Source organism: Homalodisca vitripennis, chromosome 2, assembly GCF_021130785.1.
Source record: "Homalodisca vitripennis isolate AUS2020 chromosome 2, UT_GWSS_2.1, whole genome shotgun sequence".
NCBI classification, from domain to species: domain Eukaryota; kingdom Metazoa; phylum Arthropoda; class Insecta; order Hemiptera; family Cicadellidae; genus Homalodisca; species Homalodisca vitripennis.
The window spans coordinates 84,930,080-84,954,121 of record NC_060208.1 but is presented as its reverse complement, the minus strand read 5'-3'; the positions used below and the strand labels follow the sequence as shown (position 1 = coordinate 84,954,121).

The 24,042-nt window shown below is 32.2% G+C and overlaps 1 protein-coding gene across 1 annotated transcript; it reads left to right on the top strand.

The window, feature by feature from the left end:
* The first annotated feature begins 255 nt into the window (after nucleotides 1-255).
* On the top strand, nucleotides 256-23,378 carry LOC124354293 (neprilysin-2-like). Its single transcript, XM_046804632.1, has 14 exons — nucleotides 256-399; nucleotides 686-733; nucleotides 1,695-1,801; nucleotides 3,023-3,161; nucleotides 3,355-3,560; nucleotides 4,533-4,709; nucleotides 6,329-6,546; nucleotides 7,864-8,019; nucleotides 8,262-8,405; nucleotides 8,938-9,034; nucleotides 11,106-11,274; nucleotides 16,978-17,096; nucleotides 18,671-18,802; nucleotides 21,248-23,378. Exons 1-14 carry the CDS (start codon nucleotides 348-350, stop codon nucleotides 21,599-21,601), a joined length of 2,118 nt encoding a protein of 705 aa, XP_046660588.1. The 5' UTR covers nucleotides 256-347; the 3' UTR covers nucleotides 21,602-23,378.
* The last annotated feature ends 664 nt before the right edge of the window (nucleotides 23,379-24,042 follow it).

Here is a 24,042-nt window from a genome sequence, read left to right as displayed (position 1 = left end):
GTTAGTTCGTTGTTCCGAGTAAGTGGAAAATTGCAGTTGTGACTAAAAGTCAAAGAAGTGCTAAAAATAGTCTTTCAATTTCACGGAGAGAGTGGCTGTAAATGTAATCAGTAAATTGTGGCATTTTATTGAAGAACGTTAAATAAATGTACAATAAATAAATCAAAACTTTACACAATCAAGAGCTGATGTGCAATATCTGTTTAATAATAAACAATTTTACTTGCAATTTCAACATTGGTTATAAATAACCAATGCCCATAACTTAATAGTCCTTCAGTGATGTGTCAGAGAGAATGGTAGCTGACTGATACATACAACAATAGTTGTCTTTGTACACTGGCAACATGTCACCCAATGGTTGGACTTTCCTCGCTATATTATTTACCTTTGGTTCATGTAAGTAAATCATTACATATTCTTATTGTACGTGTTTTACTTATAATGTATACATAAAACTATTTATTAATACACAATAATATATATATATTCTAAAAATCAATTATTTACATTTTTAGACAGTGATTTTTTTTTAGTGACTGAATGTTTTAGCAATTGCGAGTAACGGTTGTTGATTCATTTAAGTACATTAGGTTACTATGTAAAATATTTAATTGATAAAGATACTGATGATTAAATCAGAGAGAGTACAGAACTAGCCAGAGTAACCACCATATTTTTTCAGGTAAAACAATCCGACCGGTATGCAAAACAGATGACTGTAAGAAAACTGGTAAGTCAATCTTTATCTGCTGTATCAAAAGTTAAAACTGTGCTGTTTAAGGAACCACTAATTAAGAATTATTGAGCCTATATTTACGAAGCATATATTAGCAACCAATTGATCGTAAATTTACCATTTCACAAAACACACACACACACACACACACACACACACTTTTAAGTACAAATAAAATATATACAGGTAACCAATTATCGACCCATTTGTTCTGTATTTGTATGCTTTTGAATATAAATAAAATGAATATGAATATATCTGTGTAAGTATAAGGGTACTTTAAAAGGACATGTTAAGAATGAAAATGAGTAAAATATTTATTCTGAAATATGTGTATGAATCGAAACAAGAAATACGTAAAATATTGATGAATTTATTCCTATACACTTAACTGTAAAAACACCAATACCGATTTCTTTCTTAGACCAAGAAGAACCTATTTATAAAATTTATAAAGTTTCCATAGAACCTTTATGTCAAGAGTTATCACAGGACTCGACATGATTTTAAGAAGGACCTGTTGGGTATTCAACAAGGAGGGCTTTTTGATGTTCAGTTTGCCATGAACAGTAGACATAAAACACAAAGGAGCTTTAAGTTATTGGTATAGTGTAATAATATTTAACACTAAAACTACATCATGAGGACATATGCTTTTATTCTATCATAGCTCTCTCCATGCTCATGAACTTGGTTTGCAAAGAAAAGCTGGAAAAATTTACACTATGTAAAGATTAAATAGTGACACAATTCTACTTAGGACAGAAACCATATATTATGATAAAATAACATAGCATAAACAAAAAATTATCATTCGTACAGGTTTTTAAGTAAGGTTTGCAAAAACAAGTTTATTTGGTTAATCTAAATTGTAACATTTATGTATCTACTGTATATAATTTATAAATATATACAATACAATTATTATAACAAGCTTTTCATTGCTTTTTGCCAGCCGATAGAATCCTGAACTACATGGATCCGTCTGTTAGGCCCTGCGATGACTTCTACAAATTTGCTTGCGGGAAATTCTTGGAATCTGCAGAACTACGAGATGATAAGGTACGTCCAGTTTGTAAGCTAATGTTAAAAAGATTTAATACACAGTTTTATATGTATTTTATTGAATTATTGTTAACTATTTTTGTTATAAACTGTTAAGCTAAAACCTACGTATGGCTATTATTTTGATTAAATTTAAATAAATTATACACATCAATCATTTTAAACTTTAATATAAAAAATGTACTTATTCAACTCATACTACTTTCGTCCAGTTGAATTTTGTCATGGTCCACCGATAAGGTGACCATGGCCTTGTTAAGTTCGTACGGCGACTATCGCGTAGAATTACAGTAGATAAGTGAGTCAAGCAACGACGTGCGGGGCTGTCCTCCTCCGTAGACTAATGGATATGATCTCGGCTCTCTAACTGAGAGATCACGGGTTCAAATCCCGGGGAGGTCCAATCAGGAATAAACATGATAACCAGTGTTCAATGAAGCCGTCATAGCTTAAAGCTGAGGCTTAATAAAGAGGAAAAAAAAAGACTTGCGGGGCTGCTCGTTGGATGTTCGGCCGCTGAGCGACCCCGTAAGTAGTCCTACTCAAATATTAGTGGTGGTTCGAAAAACACCCTCTGGAGAAATTTCACCTATTAAATCATTGACTTTAATCTTAGTAATGAAACATATAGTATTTTTTTATAAAAATATATGCTGTTTTGACAAATATTATGTCGGTTTTGGTTAATTTATGCTATACAACAGATTATAGATTATCTCATTTGTCCAACGGAAAAGTGATCAATTAATCAACCAAAAAAGGCCTAGGATTAGTTGGATTTAAATTATTTCATATCATATTTAGTTTGTAGAAAAGCGCATAAGATTATTAATCGCCCTGCCACGACTGTAAACACGAGCTGAGGTTTCATATTTTAAAATAAGGAAGGCTCTCGCAATTATCTTGGAAATGTCATAAAGTACGAGTAACACAAGGTGTAAATGATTGTTTACGTCCTTTGAATGATAAGTTTAATCTACGAATTTAACAAGACTTCCTTCATCACATTAGATTTATATCATTGTCATATATCTATCTGTTACGATAACGCTTGAAAGTTACAATCAACGCTAAATTTGCGCGTTTCCAGCACCTATAATATTTGAGTTGTTTTTCAGATAATATACATCTGATGGCTCGGATATCAAAACCTATAAATTAGACATTTGATACCTATTACTTAATACTTTTGATATAATGATTAAAATATGATTTCAGACAGAAAACTCTTCGTTTAGCCAAGTTAATGATATACTGGAAGATCAGTTGAAGGCTATAGTTTTCGAAGAGTCAAGACCTAATGAACCTCACCCATACCAGACAATGAAACATTTGTTTTATCTCTGTTTAGATGAAGGTAAATGTACACTAAATTGAGACGAATTTATTGACAAGCGTGTATGACTCTTTGTTGATCTACATTTGCAGCTATAATGAAATATTTTTATGAAAAAATACTGATATAAATATGTTTATTAAAATATAATAATCTTGTAGACTGGAATACTGGAATAAATAACACCAAATAATGAACAATTCTCCGTGATTAGACAAGATAGATGCCAGAGGAGTAAGTCCAGCGGTCTCCAGGCTGTCAACTGCTGGAGGCTGGCCGGTGCTGGGAAACTGGAGCGAGTTTGGCTGGAGCTTCCTGGACACTGAAATACGACTGAGAAACCTGTCTATCGGTGGCGGAAGTCTCTTCCAGATATTCGTATCCATTGATGACAAGAATACCAGCAAACGTGTCATCAAGGTGTGTTTTTGTGTGTATTGCGATAGCTAATGATGATAATACATGAGAAGGAAAGACGAGCTTATCCTTCTTTTGTTATTAATTTTACATGACGTACAGAAAGGAATATAATGTCCTAGAGTTTCAAGGGTAAAATAACTAATAGAAACGGCTGTAGTATTTTTGAATTTTTGAAAATAAAGCATCACGTGGTGTGTTATTTTCCATTTAAAACCTTTAGCTTTGATTAGCTCGAACTATCAGATGCAGATGAGTTGAAATTTAAAGTGATATTTTACAGTCCAAATTTTTAAAGTGGTAATAACTTTAGTATTTTCAATGGTTTTCGTATGATTTTTATAGAGTAAAGTCTTGGACATAACATTGAAGTCTCTTAAAAACATAAAGTCTCATGCTAACTAATAAAAATATGAAACGTGAGTGGATACCAAATATTCCTTAGTGAAAATAAAGATGACAGATAATTTTATTTTATATAAAATACAACTAGATTGTTAGACACACGAAAAATGCTCTCATCTTAAACTTTGAAATCGTAAAGTATAAGGTTAGTAAAGATTAGACTTTCGAAAACAATAAAATGAGTATGCTTAAACCAATTCCACTACCATAAATAAAATTGCAAAGTATCATTTACCAGAAACTAAATTCAAACAAATAATTAAAAAAAACAAAAGTTCGATGCCAAGTTGTAACAGGGTTCAAACCCCTAAATGTCTGATTAATCATTTAGTTAGTGTTTAATAGCCGAAGAAGAGAGCAAATCTTTCTTTTTGAAACGTTGTGTTTAATTTTTCGAGACATACCATTGTGGTAATCATCTGTAATCCTGGACTGGTATCAATGTCGAACTTCAAATTATTGAGCTCGTTTGAAAGTACATAGCTAATTGGAATTGCTGAAATAATAAGATAAAAGTTATTTGAAATGAATTGTAATGACCACTTTTTTAATGCCGGTATATTTATACAGATTGACCAGGCTGGCTTGGGACTGTCACGGGAGTTTCTAGTCAAGGGACTGAGCGACCCCATAGTCCAGGCCTACTACAGTTACATGGTGGACATAGCGGAGATGTACGGGGCAGATAGACGACTGGCACAAGTGAAACTCAACGAGAGTTTGATGTTCGAGATAGAGCTAGCAAAGGTAAGTTAAACAGTGTCATTTTACATCAAAGCACTCACCAATGTTAGACTAGTACATACAGAGGCTGAATAGGAAATTCAATATTTAACTGGAGATAAATAAATGGATGGAAAATATTGTCATAAATAAGGATGTAATGTTGACGTCAGAGAACCAATAGGCTATAAATAATTGAGCCCACATGAAAAGGCGTGCATTAAAAAAAAATTTATCACAAGCAAATGATAGGGAATTTATATATGATATTAGGGTTTACAGATTTACTGTCGGTAATTTTAGGGGCTAGTTCCTATGGTCATAGTGGTATGCTAATTGAACTTTTGTTTGATTATTGTTAACTAGTCCCAAAATAAATTTTTGAAAAACCTAAGTTTTTATGGTTAAATTATTGTAGAAGATAAAACTTTAAGAGTATTGTAAAGTAAACATTTTAAATCTTTCTGTCATACTTTATTAAAAATGGATATGATCAAAATCAGTGATTGAAACTTTTTAAGTCCTATTAATTTATACTTACTGGTCTAAGAACTAGTGCAGTAGCGTTAGGTAATTATACTATTTAAGTAGTAGTTGTCTGCGACTATTTTTCTTCATTAGAATATTTTGTAAATGCTACCTAGACATATATAAGATAATCTGCTGGAAAACTTGCACATAAATCGTATGCATACATACATATATTGATATATGGATAATACAAGTAACACCAAAAAACAGCCGGTCCATGCGTTTGGCTGTAGCCGTGCTGTCACACAGACAGACAGACAGGCAGGAAGAAACATTCCATGTATAAATTGCATATAGAGAATTGCTTCAGTCTATTAAAAAATTTCTTTTCCAACTTATCGATGAAAAGTAACGTTGTAGTTATCGTTATCGTAGTAGTAGCGGTTGCCTGTAATATTGTGGGATAGATAGGCAAAGTTACGACTGCTTATAATTATGTCCGAATATTAATGTGACACACAGTAAATAGGTTTCCCTGTCGTTTTACATTTATAGTCCTCACTAGATATCAATTTCACAAGGAAATTTATTAAAATGCATATTATTTATTCGTGTTAATACGTTATACATCCATTAATGATAGTATTTCTGAGAACATAAAGTAATGCCTAAAACAAATCTATAATACGGAGTGCACAATTGACAATAACTTTTAGTATAAAATGAATCGCCAAAGGATGAGTTGATATGTGGTGGACAGTTTATATGGTGATCACACTCGGTGGTAATAATAACATAGGTAGATTTAAAGAAAGGTTTCCTCAAATTTTTAAGGTTTGAATGAGTTATAATTCTTTGTTTGAAGGTTATTTTTGACGTTGGAAGGATTGTGAAGAAAACCTATTTTAACCTAGTTTGTAATTATGTATTAGGTTAGTTATTCACCTAAAGAAGAGATCAGATTGCAGATCTCGAAACGTAGTGTTACTGATTTCTTGTTTCACTGAACGATGGCACATGTCCGGAAAAGCAAATCATAATTAATTGAGAATATTCGTAAAATCGATAATCCTTAACTTCTAGTTATTTTACGAAAATACCCCCAAATTCAGTAATCTAATTAAATGAAGCACAACTGAAACAATCGCACTTAATAGTACTATATTTCCTAGATAACAGTACCTCAAGAACAAAGGCGGGACTTTGAACGCATGTACAACCCCTACGGGCTGGAAGATCTGATGACAGAGTTTGGCTGGGTAAACTGGACAGCACTTCTGGAAAGTATGATGCCAGCGTCTGTGCAGCTCAGAAAAAACGAGCTGATTATCGTCAATGAAGTGGAGTTCCTCAAGAATCTTGAGGTGTTCCTACAGAAGTACTCTGATGAGTAAGTTTTAATACGTGTTTGTACGAGGTGTGTTCTGGAACCATCTTGGTTTTATCGATCGAAAAGGCGTTTTCGGGTTAACCGATGTTCAATTCTCTGCAGTTTCTGACTATTTTTATCTTAAAAAAATAAAGTTGCAAAGTAAAGGAAGTATATTGGATAATTTAATATATTGTTAAATGTAAGTTTTGAAAATAAAATAGCAGTGTCTCAAAACTGATAGTTACTTTAAAAAGTAGATTTTAAGTGTAGTTATGATGTATAAAGTTTTATTGCGTTATTGTAATCGTTAAGAAAATATTAGCCTCTGCAGTACGTTTTGGACAAACCTGACAAAGAAAGTAATCGCCGAACTTTGGTTAGTTGAGTATTTGTGTAGTGTAATACTAGCAAAATATTATATTTTGTTTCAACGCGTTATCTGTGTTTATAAACTTCTTTACTATAGTATTACACACCTATAATGTACAAAATAAGCAGTGGCGAAATATTATGTAAAGTGAGAATAAATAATTTACCTGATTGAACTAATTTATTTTGGTAAATAATTCTACGTCTTACTTTGGAATATTCAAGGTCAAGGTCTTTGTCAAATACAGTATGTAGTGTATTTATTGTTGTTTTTATTTGGAGTTTTTAGTTAATATATAGAATGCGTTTAGAAGGCTTTATTCTCAATCTATGTGAAGTATTTTTTTGAAATATAAATAATTTATGCGATTAAGATTCAAAATCGATGAAAAACACATTTTTTCAATAAAAATAAAACTGTTAATTGTACGAATTTGTAAGAATTAATGTGAGGGTTATTTTAAGCATAAATTTGAAAGTATTAGAATAATTATTATGCAACTATTATTCCGTAGGAAATTATTAACTACAAATTGAAATAAATAAAAAAAAATTATATAAACAATGTATATTTGGCTTTCCGATCATATGTTAGTTTGGTTATTAAACACATATGTGAGAGAAAAAAGCCAAATACAAAATAATTGAATCGAAAAAGTAAGGGCTCTGTGGTGTAATGGTAGCACATTCACCCGGCAAGTGAGAAATCCGGGTTTGAGTCTCGACGGAACAAGTACTTTTTGCGATTCAATGTTAATTGAAATTATATTAAATTAGGCTATTTCCCCTTATACAAATTTAATTTACATATATATATATATATATATATATATATATATATATATATATATATATATATATAAAATATTCGAATTAATAAAAATTCCTGGTTAGTGATTTCTTACCAAATAAGTTTTATAATAATTATTCTAATCCTAATTATATAATATTTGTTACTTTGGCCAGAGTGATTGCCAACTACATGATGTGGCAAGCAGCTAGTAGTATGACGGACAATCTGACCACCAAGATGAGGAATAGGAATATGGAATATAGCCGAGCGACTGAAGGAATAGCTGCGCGAAAGCCACGGTGGAAGGAGTGTATCGGAGTCGCTTCAAGGTCAGTATGTAAGATAACCTTAAATGTTTGAAACATTCTAATCGAATTGACCTGAAATCATCGTTTTACAAACTGATGCTCAAGGAATAGCATAATGTAGATCTGTATTACCTATCGTAAAATATATAATGGGCTTCCCAAATAGGTGTTTTTGAGATTGATGTTGGATCATTCAAGATGGTCAACCAATAAATCCTTAAATAAATAAATTGTTGTTATCTCAGCGGTTTTATTCTTTTTAGACTTTCACTGGCTCTTTCTTCACTTTACGTCGAGAGATACTTTGATGAGTCCTCCAAAAAGGCAGCTCTGAATATGACTAATATGATACGGAAAGAAATCATCCGTAATATTCAAGAACTGGACTGGATGGATGAAGAAACCAAGTAAGTAATTAGCTGGATAAGGCTTTCGAGATGGTATCCTCAAATATGACCAACGTATTATACTTTTAATATTGAAGAGATCACCCGTAACATTTAAGAGAAAGATTAGAAAAAATCAAGCAATATATAGCTTTATGTATGTACTTTATATATATATATATATATATATATATATATATATATATATATATATATATAATGCAATATTTGCCCAAAGACTTAATAAAGCATATATTTTTAGAGGTGATCCATGAGGCACTATCACAGGCCCGTTGCTCTTTAGTTACTATGTTCTGTACAAGCATTACGCTGATGAGATGTGCTGTCTTACTTGCAATAACATAACAATTCAAAAACCAACAACGATATCTTATAAATGTTATGGGATTATAAGTAATGCCAATGGATTTTTCTTAATTTTTCTTTAATTCAATGGAATTTGTTGGTGAGTTAGTATTTTAGTGCTTTAATACAGATTAATTAAATCTGAACCACTAATGCACAATTCACAAGATGATTTACAAATTTGCAGAAAACGAGCGGTGTACAAGGCCTCTCAAGTTGTTCAACATATTGGTTATCCTGATGAGCTAAATGATATGAACAAAATTGAAGAATACTATAAAGGGGTAAGCATTAGACAGATAATAAGTAGCATAGTTTGATGGTAGAGACTACTCTAGACAACCCGTATTTTCCATTGTACCACTGTTAGTTTGAGTGTGCCCTCCATAGGTAGCGCTAAGTGATTACACATATCTAGATCTCTATCACTTTACTTACTTTAACCCTTTAGAACATATAATGTGATCCTAAAATAGGGAGCAAAACTTCGGCAAATAGTTAAACACACTAACAAAAATGGCAATAAAGGTCCCTATAAATAAATGTCTGAGAAAAGTTAATTTTAATTTTCTGTCCATATCTCTGTTTATGTTTCCTTACTTTATGCTTTTCTAAGTAACATCTACAGCTATAAAGTTTTTACATTTCGAACATACGAACCTGAGCCTTCCTCAGGAGTATTTTTGCCGTTTCTTACCCATAAATATGAATAATTCTTTTTCTGTTTCACTGATCGAGCAGCAGCCAGTAGTTTCCTCTTGGTAGGACTGAGACTCTCGTTCACGTAGACGGGAGTAGCAGTGGTCGAAGCGTAACCAACGGCAGACATCGATAGCTTCTCTGGAATTGTTTATATCGAGAGGAACGCCAACCTTCTTCACAACTTTGTACACGTCTTCGTTTTTGCTTTCAGGAATCCCCTGAATCTCGAGTGTGTTGCTGCGCATATATTGGTTACTGTCCTCAATCCTGAGCTCAAAATTAGTAACTTTCCTTTGAAGCTGGATATTTGTCATCCTTAAATCTTCAAGAAGTTGAATGTACTCAGTTAACTTTGCACTTTTACTTTTGATTACGTTGTTTTGCTCATAATGTTGTTCAGTAACAAGCTCAAACGATTTGTTAATTTCAAATTTAATTCGCTTACGGACATCGGAATCTTCATTGGGCTTTTTTAGCACGTCAGATAAAGCTGTTCTATATCAGACTCCGGTCCACAAGGTGACTCACAAGTCGTACTCTTCCTTCTAATCACACCACAAGATTGACAAGAAGCGCCAAATTTGCTTCTCATTAGTTATATAGCCAACATCTTCTTTATATAAACTAACACATGATATAAGTCATAGTTTCTTGCAGTCCAATCAACATGTTTTATGCCTAGCTTGATCGGTAGCTATTTTTCAACCTGAGTATTATTTTATAAATACACACGGTCACTAAATTAAAGAATAGTCTGTTGCTGATAATATAAGGGTAACAATAATGCAGATAATAAGGTTCTAAATCATTTAAACACGTAGAATATAGCCTATGATTCGTTGCACAAAGGAGAGCGGGAGCGCCAGGAAAATCGGTCTGCACTCCTCAGCGTCTGACCCATAACTGAACATTTGAGTGTAAGATTTTAAAGGTATTTTGAATGGAATATAATCTAATTCATAATATAATACGCGTACATAACAAACTGGGACACTATTTTTACGTAGTTTACAATTTAAAAAGTCAAAGTGAGTTGAATAACAACATCATCGGAGCTTTTTTACCAACTAGAATTTAACTACCTTGCGACGTGATAATGGCTCTCAAAAAGTTAAGCTGTCGGTACTATAAGATACAAACATTGCTTAAAATTTTAGTGTGCGAATTATAACACACAATAACGTTAAATTTCACCAGAAGATATTTGTGAGAAGTTACAATTATCGAGTATAAAACGACTCTTATGAAAAGTGGATTTCTCTAATAAATAAGTATTATAGTGAAACCGTAAGCGGCACAGACAGTCATCAACGACAAGTAATTTTTAACACTGTTTATCATTTCCAAAAAGTTTTACAGTTATAATACGTTATATAACGACATGCTATTATGATTTCTTTTATATATATATATATATATATATATATATACACACACCAATATATATTATTTGTATATTGTTTTATATATATACATATATATTAAACAATAAAATTATTGAACGAATAATTCTTTTTTATATAATTATCTGGATTTTCCCATTTCTCACACAATAGAAAATGCAACTTTTAACTCTTTAAAGATGTAAAAATCGGAGTACGGATTGGAAATGTGATGTTTTGTCAACTGTGCTCTAAGAGTTTTGTTTCCCAGCTGGACATTGACAATGACCAGTACTTCGAAGCGTTGATCGAGCTGTCTCGTTGGGCCAACGACTACAAATTCCGCCAACTTCGAGAGGAGGTAAACAGGACAGACTGGAGGTCGCATGGTACTGTCACTACGGTAGACGCCTTCTATAGCCCTACGGAGAACTCAATGCGTAAGTAGACAGTATTCATCCATGACTATGATGATATTCTTACAGACAAATGCATCGATGCTTCACGCTAAATAACTTAGCTTTAGAACTGTCAATAGACACATCAAAGTTCTTTCGTATCTACTTCCATTATTTTCTTAACTATAACTTAACCAAATTATCTATCTATAACAAACTAATTATCGATATATTCATTAAATTTACAAAATTATACGTTCTAGGCGTTTCATGCGTAGCCTATATCTCAAAAATAATTCTGTAATGTTCGTTAAATTTATTAACTTTTACAGTTGGGGTAGTTTAATCCATAGGCAGCCTTGAATCTCACTAGTATAATACGCTGGTTATTTCATTAAAACCTGTTAATGGATGCAGTATTATAACAGGCCACCACTACAATGAATCATAGTATATCCTTAAAAACAATAAAAAGTATCTAAATTTTTTAATTGTTTTGTTTGTTACATTTTGTAGATAGTCAAAATAGATAGTTTATATATAACGTAATTTGTGTCAATATTTTTGTTTATATAGTTTAGATAATTATAATTATTATCCTATTGTGGTGGTGGCCTCTTATTATACTGCAGCCTTGTAAATTATTTTTTGCCAAAATGAGAACACGTATATGATATTTTAGTAGGGTATCGAAATAAAAACAAGATTTGATATACAGAACAAAAAAATGATGTTTAATATTTTCACAAACTAGATTTTATAAAAAATATGAACTATATTTCAGTCTTTTATGTTGAATTTCTGATTATCTCTTTCAGGAAAAGGAACCAGTGCTGACATGACACAATAATAATTTACACTGATGAGTGAAATATTATGTTGAATTATTTTTAGGGAGTTTTCCAAAAGTCTAACCTTGTATATAGTTGAGATTATTAAAAATTCCTTTTTGTAATGCCCTGTATTTTTAAATTCTTACTATAAGCTTGCAAACTCTCGTTTTGTGTTTATCGTCATGACATTAAAATACATGAATTAAAATAAAGCACTTTGCATTACTCTATCGAACTGAAATTTTGCTTCAACATCGTATCCAGTGAAATGTTATTAAACAACAGAAGGAATACATTACTCGAGTTACACACTATTGGCCTCAAAAATTGAAGAAATATCAGCAAGAAATACATTGGTAAATAAATATTCTGTATTTTAATAACATGTTCAAAATAAACTTTACATCACTGCAGTGGTTTTATTAACAGTTACCAACGGCTTCACACGCGATGGGTAAATTAATAAAAAATATAGCTGTGCTGTCATAAACAATGAGTACACAGAACAATAGATTAAATTTAACAGACTCTTCCAAGTAATACCATTTTTTCTGAAGAGACCAAAATGGGATTTTTCGCAACTTCAGAGACCAGTGGGGAGCAGCCGGGAGGGATATTTTAAATAAGGATAAGCCTATATGTTAACCGGGACCCTAAGAATGTCCATTTAAAATAGAACTACAATCAGGTCAGTTGATTGCGCGCGCGCTCGCGGTCGCGTTAATTAGGATTATAATTAGGATTCAGAGCTAACATTATGTACAGTCTCATCACATCAGGATCAATCTAAACATTCATGTTGCATGTGTTCATGAAAATCCTTCATCCATTTTACACCTACAACCTCGAAGTTAATCTTCTGATTAGGTGATCTCCCAGTCAAATGCCAAAAACTCGGTAAAATTATGAAATGCTTGTGACGTTAAAAAGCGTTTCAATGGAGTTTTAGTATATTGGGTGCTACGCCATTCTTTATTCCATTGGGCAGCATGTTGATTAAGTGAACACCTGTCTGTCAGAGCAGATATTCATAAACTACCGTCCTGTGGTTACCAGTTCGGTAGCTTCCTCTGCCTCTTGTCTCGTACGAATAAATGTCTTGGCCAATAGTCATGGTACATGTAGAAAACATTAAAGAGTTGTTTCAGAAATAAGGACTTGGCAGAGTAAACAGCCGAAGTTTTTTGAAGGTTTCTTAAGAAAAAAGATTGTGAGAATTTGAATTTTTGTTAGAGGTATTTTTTTAATTTCCTAGAAATATTTGAGTTTTCTTTATCGAAATCAATAGACCTATAGTGATGCACTTGTTTGCCCTTTTAGGACAAACTCTGATGGTTTTTGTGGGACAGCATATATTTAGGTGAAAATCAGGAAATTGTAAAATGTTTTAAATTGCTTTGCTACGGATCGAGGTAAATTTAGAAAATTCCATTTTTCTTTGAAGAGGAAAGTGTTTAGAAGAGCGATGTTTTCAGGCCTTAGGTCTCTTACTGTTTTAGTATTTTGGACTCAATTTCAATTCTCTTTCCACTAATCATAACCTCTTGGCCATAGTGGCCTGAGATTGCTGTGTTAACCATGGGCACGCGATGTTTGGAAATGACGTTGTCTACGGCTGTCTGAGTAGTTACGCGTCGGAGTTGTGATCAACAACTTTAAACACCATTATATTCTTGCTTATGAGAACAAAATCTTATGTAACCACTGGGTGATTGTTATTTATTATTTTACTGGTATACTATTCTGTTTAAAATGGGTAGAACGCGAAGAGAAACTTGCAAATAATAGATAACAGAATAAACGTTTATGCTTTGTTGAAAGTAAAATGTGCTTTACAAAAGTAACCACAAGAGGAAAGCGAAGCGCGATTAAAAGCTTATCATGAGCACTCACAGGAAACACTATTTTGACAAAGCGAGAATATATTGTATATATTTTTCTCAGTTTCCATTCTTTAATCAAGGTCTTCAGAATGAGGTACACACGGGGTGATTACTGTTACTATGGGTTACTTCTTAACTACGAATAATAAAAATAACTAAGAGTAATGTATTATATATATATATATATATATGTGTGTGTGTGTGTGTGTGTGTATGTTTATATATATATATATATATATATATATATATATATATATATATATATATATATACTAGCAGACCCAACAGACACACGTCTTTAATTCGAAAATTTTAAACTTTGATTAATCTGTAACAATCTGGGATGTTTTGATAAAAATGTCAATTAAAAAGTTATTACAATATCTAACTTCATTACATGTACATTTGATCACACTTCGACCAACCGATAGTGTGTGAGTATAACATGAGTGATGTGAAATGTAGAGGATGTTGTAAATGAAAACTTATTTAATCTGAAGGTAAAAAAGTTGGAACTAACTATTTTATAACAGGTATATTTATTCAATTTACAACTTAATTTATCGTAATGCCATTGAATGTAAAAATTTTTTTTAATCCTTCAGGAGTATACACAAACAAATTAGATGGTTTTCCGATAGGGCTGAAGTATAATAAGTGGCCTCCATCACAATCGAATTATTGATATTTCTGAATAGCCTATCTAAACTACTATCCGAATTAGATGGTAATTATGGAAAGGCTGAAGTATAATAAGCGGCCACCATCACAATTGAACTATTGATATTTCTGATTAGTCTATCTAAACTACCGAATTCCATTATAGTTATTTAGAATTACAGTACAGTATCGGAACTGGCCAACAGAATTTAATTTATCTAAAATACTACATAAGTATTCCCTACAGGGCTGAAGTATAAATAAGTGGCCACCATCACATTCAAATTATTGATATTTCTGAATAGCCTATCTAAATTACTAAAATGATGAACCGAATTAGATTAAACTTATTTAAAAGCTGAAGTATAATAAGCGGCCACCACCACAATCAAATTATTGATATTTCTAATTAGCCTATCTAAACTACCGAATTTCATGATCTTTATATGTATATTTCTTGTGTGCGTGTGAATGGAGCTGAACTCCTCCCAAATGGGTGGACCATCTTGGAATGTTTTACATTAGATCCAGCAGAATCCGCTACGATCAAAGTTTCGAATGTTTTCATTTTAATTCCTGATTTTACCGACAGTTTGTGCTGCTATAAAATATGTGTGTTATTTTGTAACATCGTGTAATTATTGTGTGAGTGCTAATTGTAATATTACATTAATAGAGATTGAAGATGTTTGAAGTACATTTAAACTATAGTTATTTATTGAAGTTATTGAACTCATTTTGAAAATTTATTGAACAAAGTGAGTATATAGGTCGCAAAACCTAAGTAGCATACAAATCAAAAGGTTGTGTTTCTGTGTGTGAATAACTATTGTTAACAGTTTGGTTACATAAGTTCAAATTCAGTAGTATACAAATCATGTGAGTGAATAACCATTTTTAATAGTGTAGGAATTGGTTTTAAATTAAATTCTGTTGGCTAGTAAGAAATATCAATAATTTGATTGTGATGGTGGCGGCTTGTTATACTTCAGCCTTTAAATAACTATAATCTAATTCGGATTGTCATTTTAGTAGTTTAGATAGGCTATTCAGAAATATTTATAATTCAATTGTGATTGTGGCCACTTATTATACTTCAGCCCTATAGGGAATACTTATTTAAAAATTTAGATAAATGAAATTCTGTTGGCCAGTTCCGAACCTATACTGTAATTTTAATTAAGTAAAATATAATTCGGTAGTTTAGATAGACTAATCAAAAATATCAATAATTCAATTGTGATGGTGGCCGCTAATTATACTTCAGCCTTTAAATAACTATAATCTAATTCGTGTATACTCCTGAGGGATTAACATAAATTATTGTACATTCAATGGCATTACTATAAATTAAGTTGTAAATTGAAAAAAACACCTGTTATAAAATTATTTATTTACAATTACAGTAATACACTCATTTAATTAAATTTGCAAAATGAGTTCAATAACTTCAATAAATAACTATAGTTTTTTATGCACTTTAAACATCTTCAATCTCTATTAATGTATTATTAAAATTAGCACATAGCAGAATAACTACACGATGTTACAAAACAACACTCAAATTTGATAGCAGCACCAACTACTGTCGACTGTTAAGACAACCTGGAATTAAAATAGAAAAACATTATGGCTGTGTTGTAATATTATAATGTTTACATAGAACAATTGGTGAAACTTCATCTTTGCAATCTGTATTACACTACTAATCAAGCACTTTACAATAACAATTTTTCTAAATTTTCAATGTAAACAAATGTTTCTGCCTCTTTGATGAACTTCAGCTGAAAGTATTAGTTGTTAAACAGTTTACTTTGTATTACATGTCGTGGCGCAGTCTGGCGGATCCAATGTAAAACACTTCATCATCAACAACAATAATTTATTACTAAATAATTAATTAAATAAACTATTAAAATTGGACCGAATTATGAATCTAAACCATTTTCGGATCCAACTGAAGACACACAAAAAGTTTCATTAAAATCGGTCCATCCGTTTAGGAGGAGTTCAGTAACATACACACGCACACAAGAAATATATATATATATATATATATATATATATATATGTGTATGTATGTTCTCAGTTTTCATTCTTAAATCAAAGTCTTCAGAATGAGGTATACACGGTGTGATTACTGTTACTATTCTTTACTTCTTAACTACGAGTAATACAAATAAAAACCTTCCTTTTTGAGGATGGGCAAAAAGTTTAGTCAAGGATATTGATACAACAAACATATGCTGTGTTCATTGTGTGTGAATTACTTCAGTAATTAACTGTAAGAATAATCTCTGGATTCGTACATTAGGTGCAGAGGCGAAATTAATGGCAGCAATAATAAAGCCGATATATGCTTGTTCCAGAATTTCCAGCTGGAATTCTCCAGCAGCCGTTCTTCAGCGCTCGGGTTCCTCAGTATGTAAACTACGCTACGATAGGGTTTGCTATCGGTCACGAGTTTACGCATGGCTTTGATGATCAGGTAAATGTCAGATTGTGGAACAAACTGTGTATTTAGGCCTTTTTTTGATAAATATTTAGTAATAAATAGGGTATAGCAGCTCTGATCGTTCGTTGAGTGCACGGCCGATCACTGATGAAGGTGTAGTCCAAAGAGTGAAGGTTGTTTTGTCAAAAAATAAATTTAGATTTTGTTGCAAGAAACCCCATTTTTGTCCTTCTGACTCTAAATATAGGTCTTAACTACTAAACAAAACTTGTGTGATTTAATATATTTGAGCTATCTTTTATATCTACAATTTTTCACAGATAGCTCAAATACAGTTTCGTTTCGGTATTTTAACGTTTCAAAAAATGTTACCAGTTCGAAGGCTACTTTTAATTGGCAGAGTGTTAATGAAGTATATGATTCAAGTTTTGTATCCACATACAACCAACAATGCTAGTTGACATTATTGATCCCTGTAAGTATACAAAGTATTCATAATTTGTAAGTAATTTCATTAAATATGTTTATTCTTGTTCATGATATGTTTTTTATACGTGTAATTTCCCCATAATTTACATATCACATTGAACATATAAATGAAGAGTGTTAGATATAACCAATTTAATCACATTTTGTAAATAGGTTAAAATATAAGATTTAAGGCTACACGTCACAAATTAAACACGATAACTTTCATTTAGTACTGTAGAGTAAATATGCAACTGTTTTTTTATACTAATTCAATTATTTTTTTTGCTCTAATTTAATTCAAATGGGTGCCAAATATTTTTTTGTAAAGTTTTCACACGGAATTTAGGTCTTTCTTTGTCTATTTATTCTCAATTTTGTGACCACATAACGTGGATCTTGCAGTTAAGTTATCTTGTTTTTGTAAGGTTAAAATGTAACACGGTAAGAAAGTATATACTGAACTGACATATTAATACAGGCAGGAAGTCCTCATGATTGCACTTTTTCTAAAACAAAGTAAATGAATCATGTGTGAAATAGAAAATAAAATGAAGCAATAATAAAAAACATAGTTTTTTTATTTAAATATCAAGACATAAACGAAAAGTAATAAATAAAGTGAAGGCCTAAGAAAAAGAATAAGTCAAATAAAATGAGTTTGATAAATAATGAAAGCTAACTACCAACCCGATTAATTAAAAATATTTTTCATAAAACCCATTACTTCAACTTTTTTAAATCTTCCAAGTGGCCTAAATCATAATCAGCTTTGATTATAATGTACGAGTTGTAAGTTAGGGATTTTATTGGAAGTAAGATTAGACTACGTTTGGTACAGTTTTATATTAGTTTTTCGTTGTAGTGCAAAGTTGTCCGTGCTAATCGGAAATAATACATATTGTGGTATTATATTTTATTGAATCACTGAAAGTAATATAAGGTATAAATATCCATAATTTCGATAATAATCTTCATTAAGTCCTGTGATGAGATCAATTTCTCAATACAACAGTGTGAAGATTATTTTTGAAGATTGGTGTATTTCGGAAGTTGCCTGTAGAAAATATATACGTCGTAGCGTCATGAATTATAAATGCAAGGATTATGAAGTTTACAGTATGGTCTCTTTATTGCAGGGCAGCCAGTTTGATTACAAGGGTGACCTTAACGAATGGTGGGGGAAGGAAAGTAAAGATAATTTCAATAAGAAGAAGATGTGTATAATAGACCAATACGCCAGCTACAAAGACAGTCAGACTCAATTGAACGTAAGTAAACTACTGAAACCGCTGCGATTGGTTCTGGTTTTATAACATATTATATTCAGGATTAGTTTGAAATTCTGCACTGCCTTAAATTTGATGTAGACACTGGTCAGACCGTTGATCATTGTTGATTAATAAGTACTTCATTTCGATTAAGTCCACGTTTTTTGCAGTCATCTTGGATCCACCATATTCAAATAGGATACTTTTTAAGCGTAAAGGTGGTATTTAGATACACGATTTATATGTTTTTTACATCGAAGACGATGTTGAAACCGTACATCGCCGCTCGCACACCCACAGCAAACCATCAGGGAAGCGCGCGCCCATGGTGGCGAACGGGATGCCGGATCAAAACAAAACTAGGTAAAAAAGAACACCGTGGTCAGTATACTCAGGTTCATTTACTAAGACACAGCATAGGCCTATCCAGTCAATATAAATATATGTATATATATATATATATACTATAAATAAAAAAAAATAAAAAAAAAATAAAAAAGTGCCTGCAGTAGTATACCTCAAACAATCCTCGTCAGGTGCACCTGCATACAAAAATTAGAAACGCCATAATTTGAAACAAGAAATGCCAATTCCACCCGGTATCCTTCGGCTAAGGGCGGGCTCCTAATGAAATCCAAGAAATAACTAAATAATATCTAAAACTAACTTAAAATTAAATAACAAAATATAAACTATATAAATGGCAACAATAACAATAACAAATAAATAAAGAATATGGGCAGGGTATCACAGATGTTGAGTTGTCCATCATGGTGGCCGTCCTTCAGCAGAGCGCAAAAGCGAAGGTTCTCTGCGACCACGCATGATGGAGAGATGACAGCAGAAAATCAACTCATCTCCTGGACCTCATCAGTGAGGGGCCGTAAACTTAGCCGCACATGTCAGAAGGAGAACAGCTCAGCAAAACTAACAAACACTTAATGAAACAAAATATTAAACTGGAGCTACTCCTAACTTGTACACCACGGCTCGGAGTCTCTACCACTCTACCGGAAAGGCCAAACGCCTTCAAAAGGTCAGTGGGCTCTGCAGCCAATAAACCACACACACATACACTATATAAAACACACATGAGCCGGGGAGATATAGGTATTGAACCGGCTCAATGTGACAATTCGTCTTCCTTTATTCCTCCCTATAAATTCCTTTATTCTTTCTTGAGATATTTGTACTTTTAGGTACCACAAAAGGTGTTTTGGTCAGCATGTTTTGCTAAATGATTACCTCTAAATGTAAAGTATCAATAATTAACTTTGATTAATGAAGTAGGTGTTTGAACTTGTAATCTCCTATATACGACAGTAGTACATTAATTAAATATTTTTCTCTAATTCAATTAGGGTGGGGGCGAAGTATTTTTTTAGATGTCACACGCATAACGACCACTTAACATCTTGGCAGTATGTAGAAGTGACAATTTTACAAAGTACATTAATAATAAAATAAATAATTTTCTCGATTTAAATAACATTTTTATCAAATATTTAAGCAATTTTTTAATTTAAACGTCATTTTATGTCTTTTGCGAATCTATATGTTAAGAAATTTAAATTATAAAATGTTTCACTTCCGGTATTTTTAATGATTATCAAGAAAAACCCTCGAACTCTGTTCTACTTTATCAATAAAATATTCAAAAGTATTTTGTCTCTCATAATTAAATGACAAAAGCTAGTTAAAGTGTTTGAAATGAAGCCTCTATAACTGGCATTACAGCAGTTGAAGCCATGTCCGCCATCTTGTTGCAGGCATGAAACTCCAAATTACGTTCAGAGTAGTGCAAAATGTCAATGCTTGTCAAATTACTCATTATGTAGCCTATTTAGAATTAAGATAACATTTTGAAACTTTGCATGAAAAAAGCTGGCGAGTCAAGGACATTAATGGTGCTATCTAAACAGTAAATAGTAATACTTTATATAGTCAAATAAAGGCAAAACTCATACATGCATTTTTAAAGGTGATATGGAAAGGTTAGTCACTTGCCATATTTGTTTTGTTTTTGGACAGGTGAGTTTAAAAAAAGAGGAATTTGTAGTCAGAGAGTACAACTGTCTGACGTGTATATTTTACAATATCTATCAACATATTAGGTCATACTTACACTTTAATAAGCTAAATGATGTAATATCAAATATTTCTAGGGTTTATGGGAAATCAACTAAGGTATTAAGCAGTAAACTTTGTCCTGTAAGAATTCATGAAACTTAAATTTTACAAAAATCTTATGTGAAATAAAGTTAATAAATGCAAAAACTGTTTTAGTTAACGAGAACAGTCGTGGGTACTTCTAACGTAACGAGATAATTTCAACATCGACTTAAGCTTGCTTTAAGGTATAAATTATTAACAGAAATAATATCTGATTGATTATGTAGGTACCGATTTTTAGCTGTGACTTATACTAATCTCCATATGTTGCAGCTGAACGGCATCAACACACAGGGAGAAAACGTGGCAGACAACGGTGGATTCAAGTTGGCCTATCTTGCATACCATCGGATGGCAGATCAGCTGATGGAACCGGAACCAGGGTTGCCAAACTTGGAACAATACAGCAACGATCAGCTGTTTATGATCAGTACTGCCTACCTATGGTGCAAGCGGTATCGCCCTGAGGCTCTCAGAATGCTTATCACTACAGACCCACATTCGCCGGCAGAGTTTAGAGTTAACGGAGTCATGAAGAACTTCCCGGAGTTTAATAAGGTGTTCCAGTGTGGCTCTGGGGATGCTATGAATCCGGAGAATAAGTGCGCTGTTTGGCAATCCCAGTAAAAATGTTGGGATTATTGATAACTATTTCAAAAGAATTAATTTCTATTAGTTTGATTTGTAGTATGGGTTTTTGTCATGTAGGTTTGCAAATAATTAGGAAATTGAATCCTAATTAGGGAGTAGTAAAAGTAGATTGTAACATTAAATCTGTAATATTGTTAGAATATTGTTAAATAACTAGAGTTAAACATGAAGAGTGGCAAAAGGTGGTTTTAGGATTGAATGAATGAATATGAATGAAAAATGCCTTTATTAAAGAGGCGGAGTTAGGGCTATTAAGCCCTCTCTGCCACTCCACCACCACGTTACGGTAGGATTGTACCGTTATTTAGTTGTATTGTGTAAAATACATATTTTCCCAACCCTGTTACTCATTAGTGGTTAATATAAGTTACATCCGAAGTTGTTGGAACTAAATTCTTGGTGGATTAATAACCTAATTGGCACGCGTTTTAACTTTGTCTCTCGTTAACTTTGCAGCTTGCCATTCCTGCTGCCAAGCAACATATCGTGTGCCATGTCCGTAGGTAAAATTTATATTTTCGTATTATAAATTAGCCCTTTCAAGCGAGACATCTAATTTGGCATGTTTAAAAGTAAAGTTATAAATAGTACAGTAACTTACTTTTGTTGCTGTTTTATTTAGAAGATTAATATGGATAATAGTGTGGTGATGTCCTTCTGACGAGACCACGTTGTCATGAATCTTAAATTGTCTCGATACATGGCTAATACGTCGTGATTTTGTTGTAGGCGAGTTCAACCGAGTCTCTAATTTCAACTTCGAGTCTCTGATTACAACTTCGAGTTCTTTTAGACTTGTAGTTTAATAATCTTCACTTTTTCCGACTGCAGGGACAATGTCGAGCCAAGATGCTGACGTCCGCGCTTGTGAGTCCACATCGTGCCGGGAAGGGAAGCCAATTTTAAAGTTTTGAATAATAAACCATTTAATATAATAATGAACAATGAATCATTTAGTTCATTATCACTCTATTTGGCAGCAACGTGGAAATATGTTATTTTATTTTTAACATCTAGAATGGTGTTTTTATGTTTATTTGCCACCATTAAACATATAAATAAACTTTACAAATCCAGTATTTATTACTAAGACCTCAGCGGTATCCAACCCCATGGGTTTCGTCCATACGGTACAGGATAAATGGAAAAGGTTTCTAAATATACTATGTTGTTCTACGGAGCAAATATACAATGAATTTGTTTCAATGTATTCTTGCTCAACTTGTTATTAGAAATGCGGTTTCATATAAATTAGTCGCAATATTATTAAAATCGATTCGCAAAGTAAATAAATTAATAAATTGAATTCACGATATGTCATGGGAATATTCATTATATGTGACATTCGGTTCGTTTAAATTCTTATATATTTTAATATATAAATAGCATAGTCCAGCAAAATTTGCTCTAGCGTATTTCTTGCCGACTGCTTCTAAGAGAGTTTTTGGAGTCAAGTTCTAACTATTAGGATTAGAATGGTATATTAGCAAACTAATAACCTTATTCAGTGAGCTGTAAGTATAAAAATGCATATTGAAAACAAAATGTAAATTATTGTGAAGTATATAATAAAGTTTTGTTATTTAGAATTTTTAGATGTAAGTTAAGTGAGGGTGATGGAATAAAAATATATAACGCATAAATAACCTGCATTGGTCACGCTGTAGATTATTCCAATTAATTAGAAAAGGATGAATATTTTAAGTAAAATATCTTTTCAGAGATAAATTGCAAAGAAAAGGTTACGACAATACTATTTTGTTTTATTACAGCCTCTCTCTACAATATTCTACGTAAAAACGGAGTAAAAATAAAAAGTACAAAGAATGGAAAGAAAACTAACATATGTATTAAAATATAAATTCAAATTGGTAAATTATGTTACCCTTCACGCCATTTCTAGACGAAGTAGTTAAGCAGGTAGGCCTACTTTACAGTCTGGGAGAAGGCTAAGGGAGAGTCTCGATACAATCCACCACGCAAAGGATCAGAGCCTTTCTTACCACATTTGGCTGCTGTCTCCGGTATTAGGTGCAAGTAACATTTAAAATCAGCACCGCTCTAACAGTTCATTCTATAAATTAACATAAAAACTCTACATATAATTATTGCACTTTTTTGTTTGAAATGCTTGTTTTATGTTTCAATCTTTCAAAAAGAAGAAAATGCTCCAGGACTGTCTCAGTAAATTGACTTAACAGGTGCAGCTAATGTGGTGTTGTGGAAAGGTCTCACAAAGTGGAACTTAAAAAAAAGCAAAGTTTTGGTGGTTAATAAATCGTAACGGGATGATCTGTACATAAAAAAAATCTCTTCCTTAACTAAACTAATATTTCGAAAGCATGGAATTTTTGGAATGACACTTTCTCACATAATGTTTTCTCAAAAATACTCCTTTTTCAAAGGAGTATCTGTAT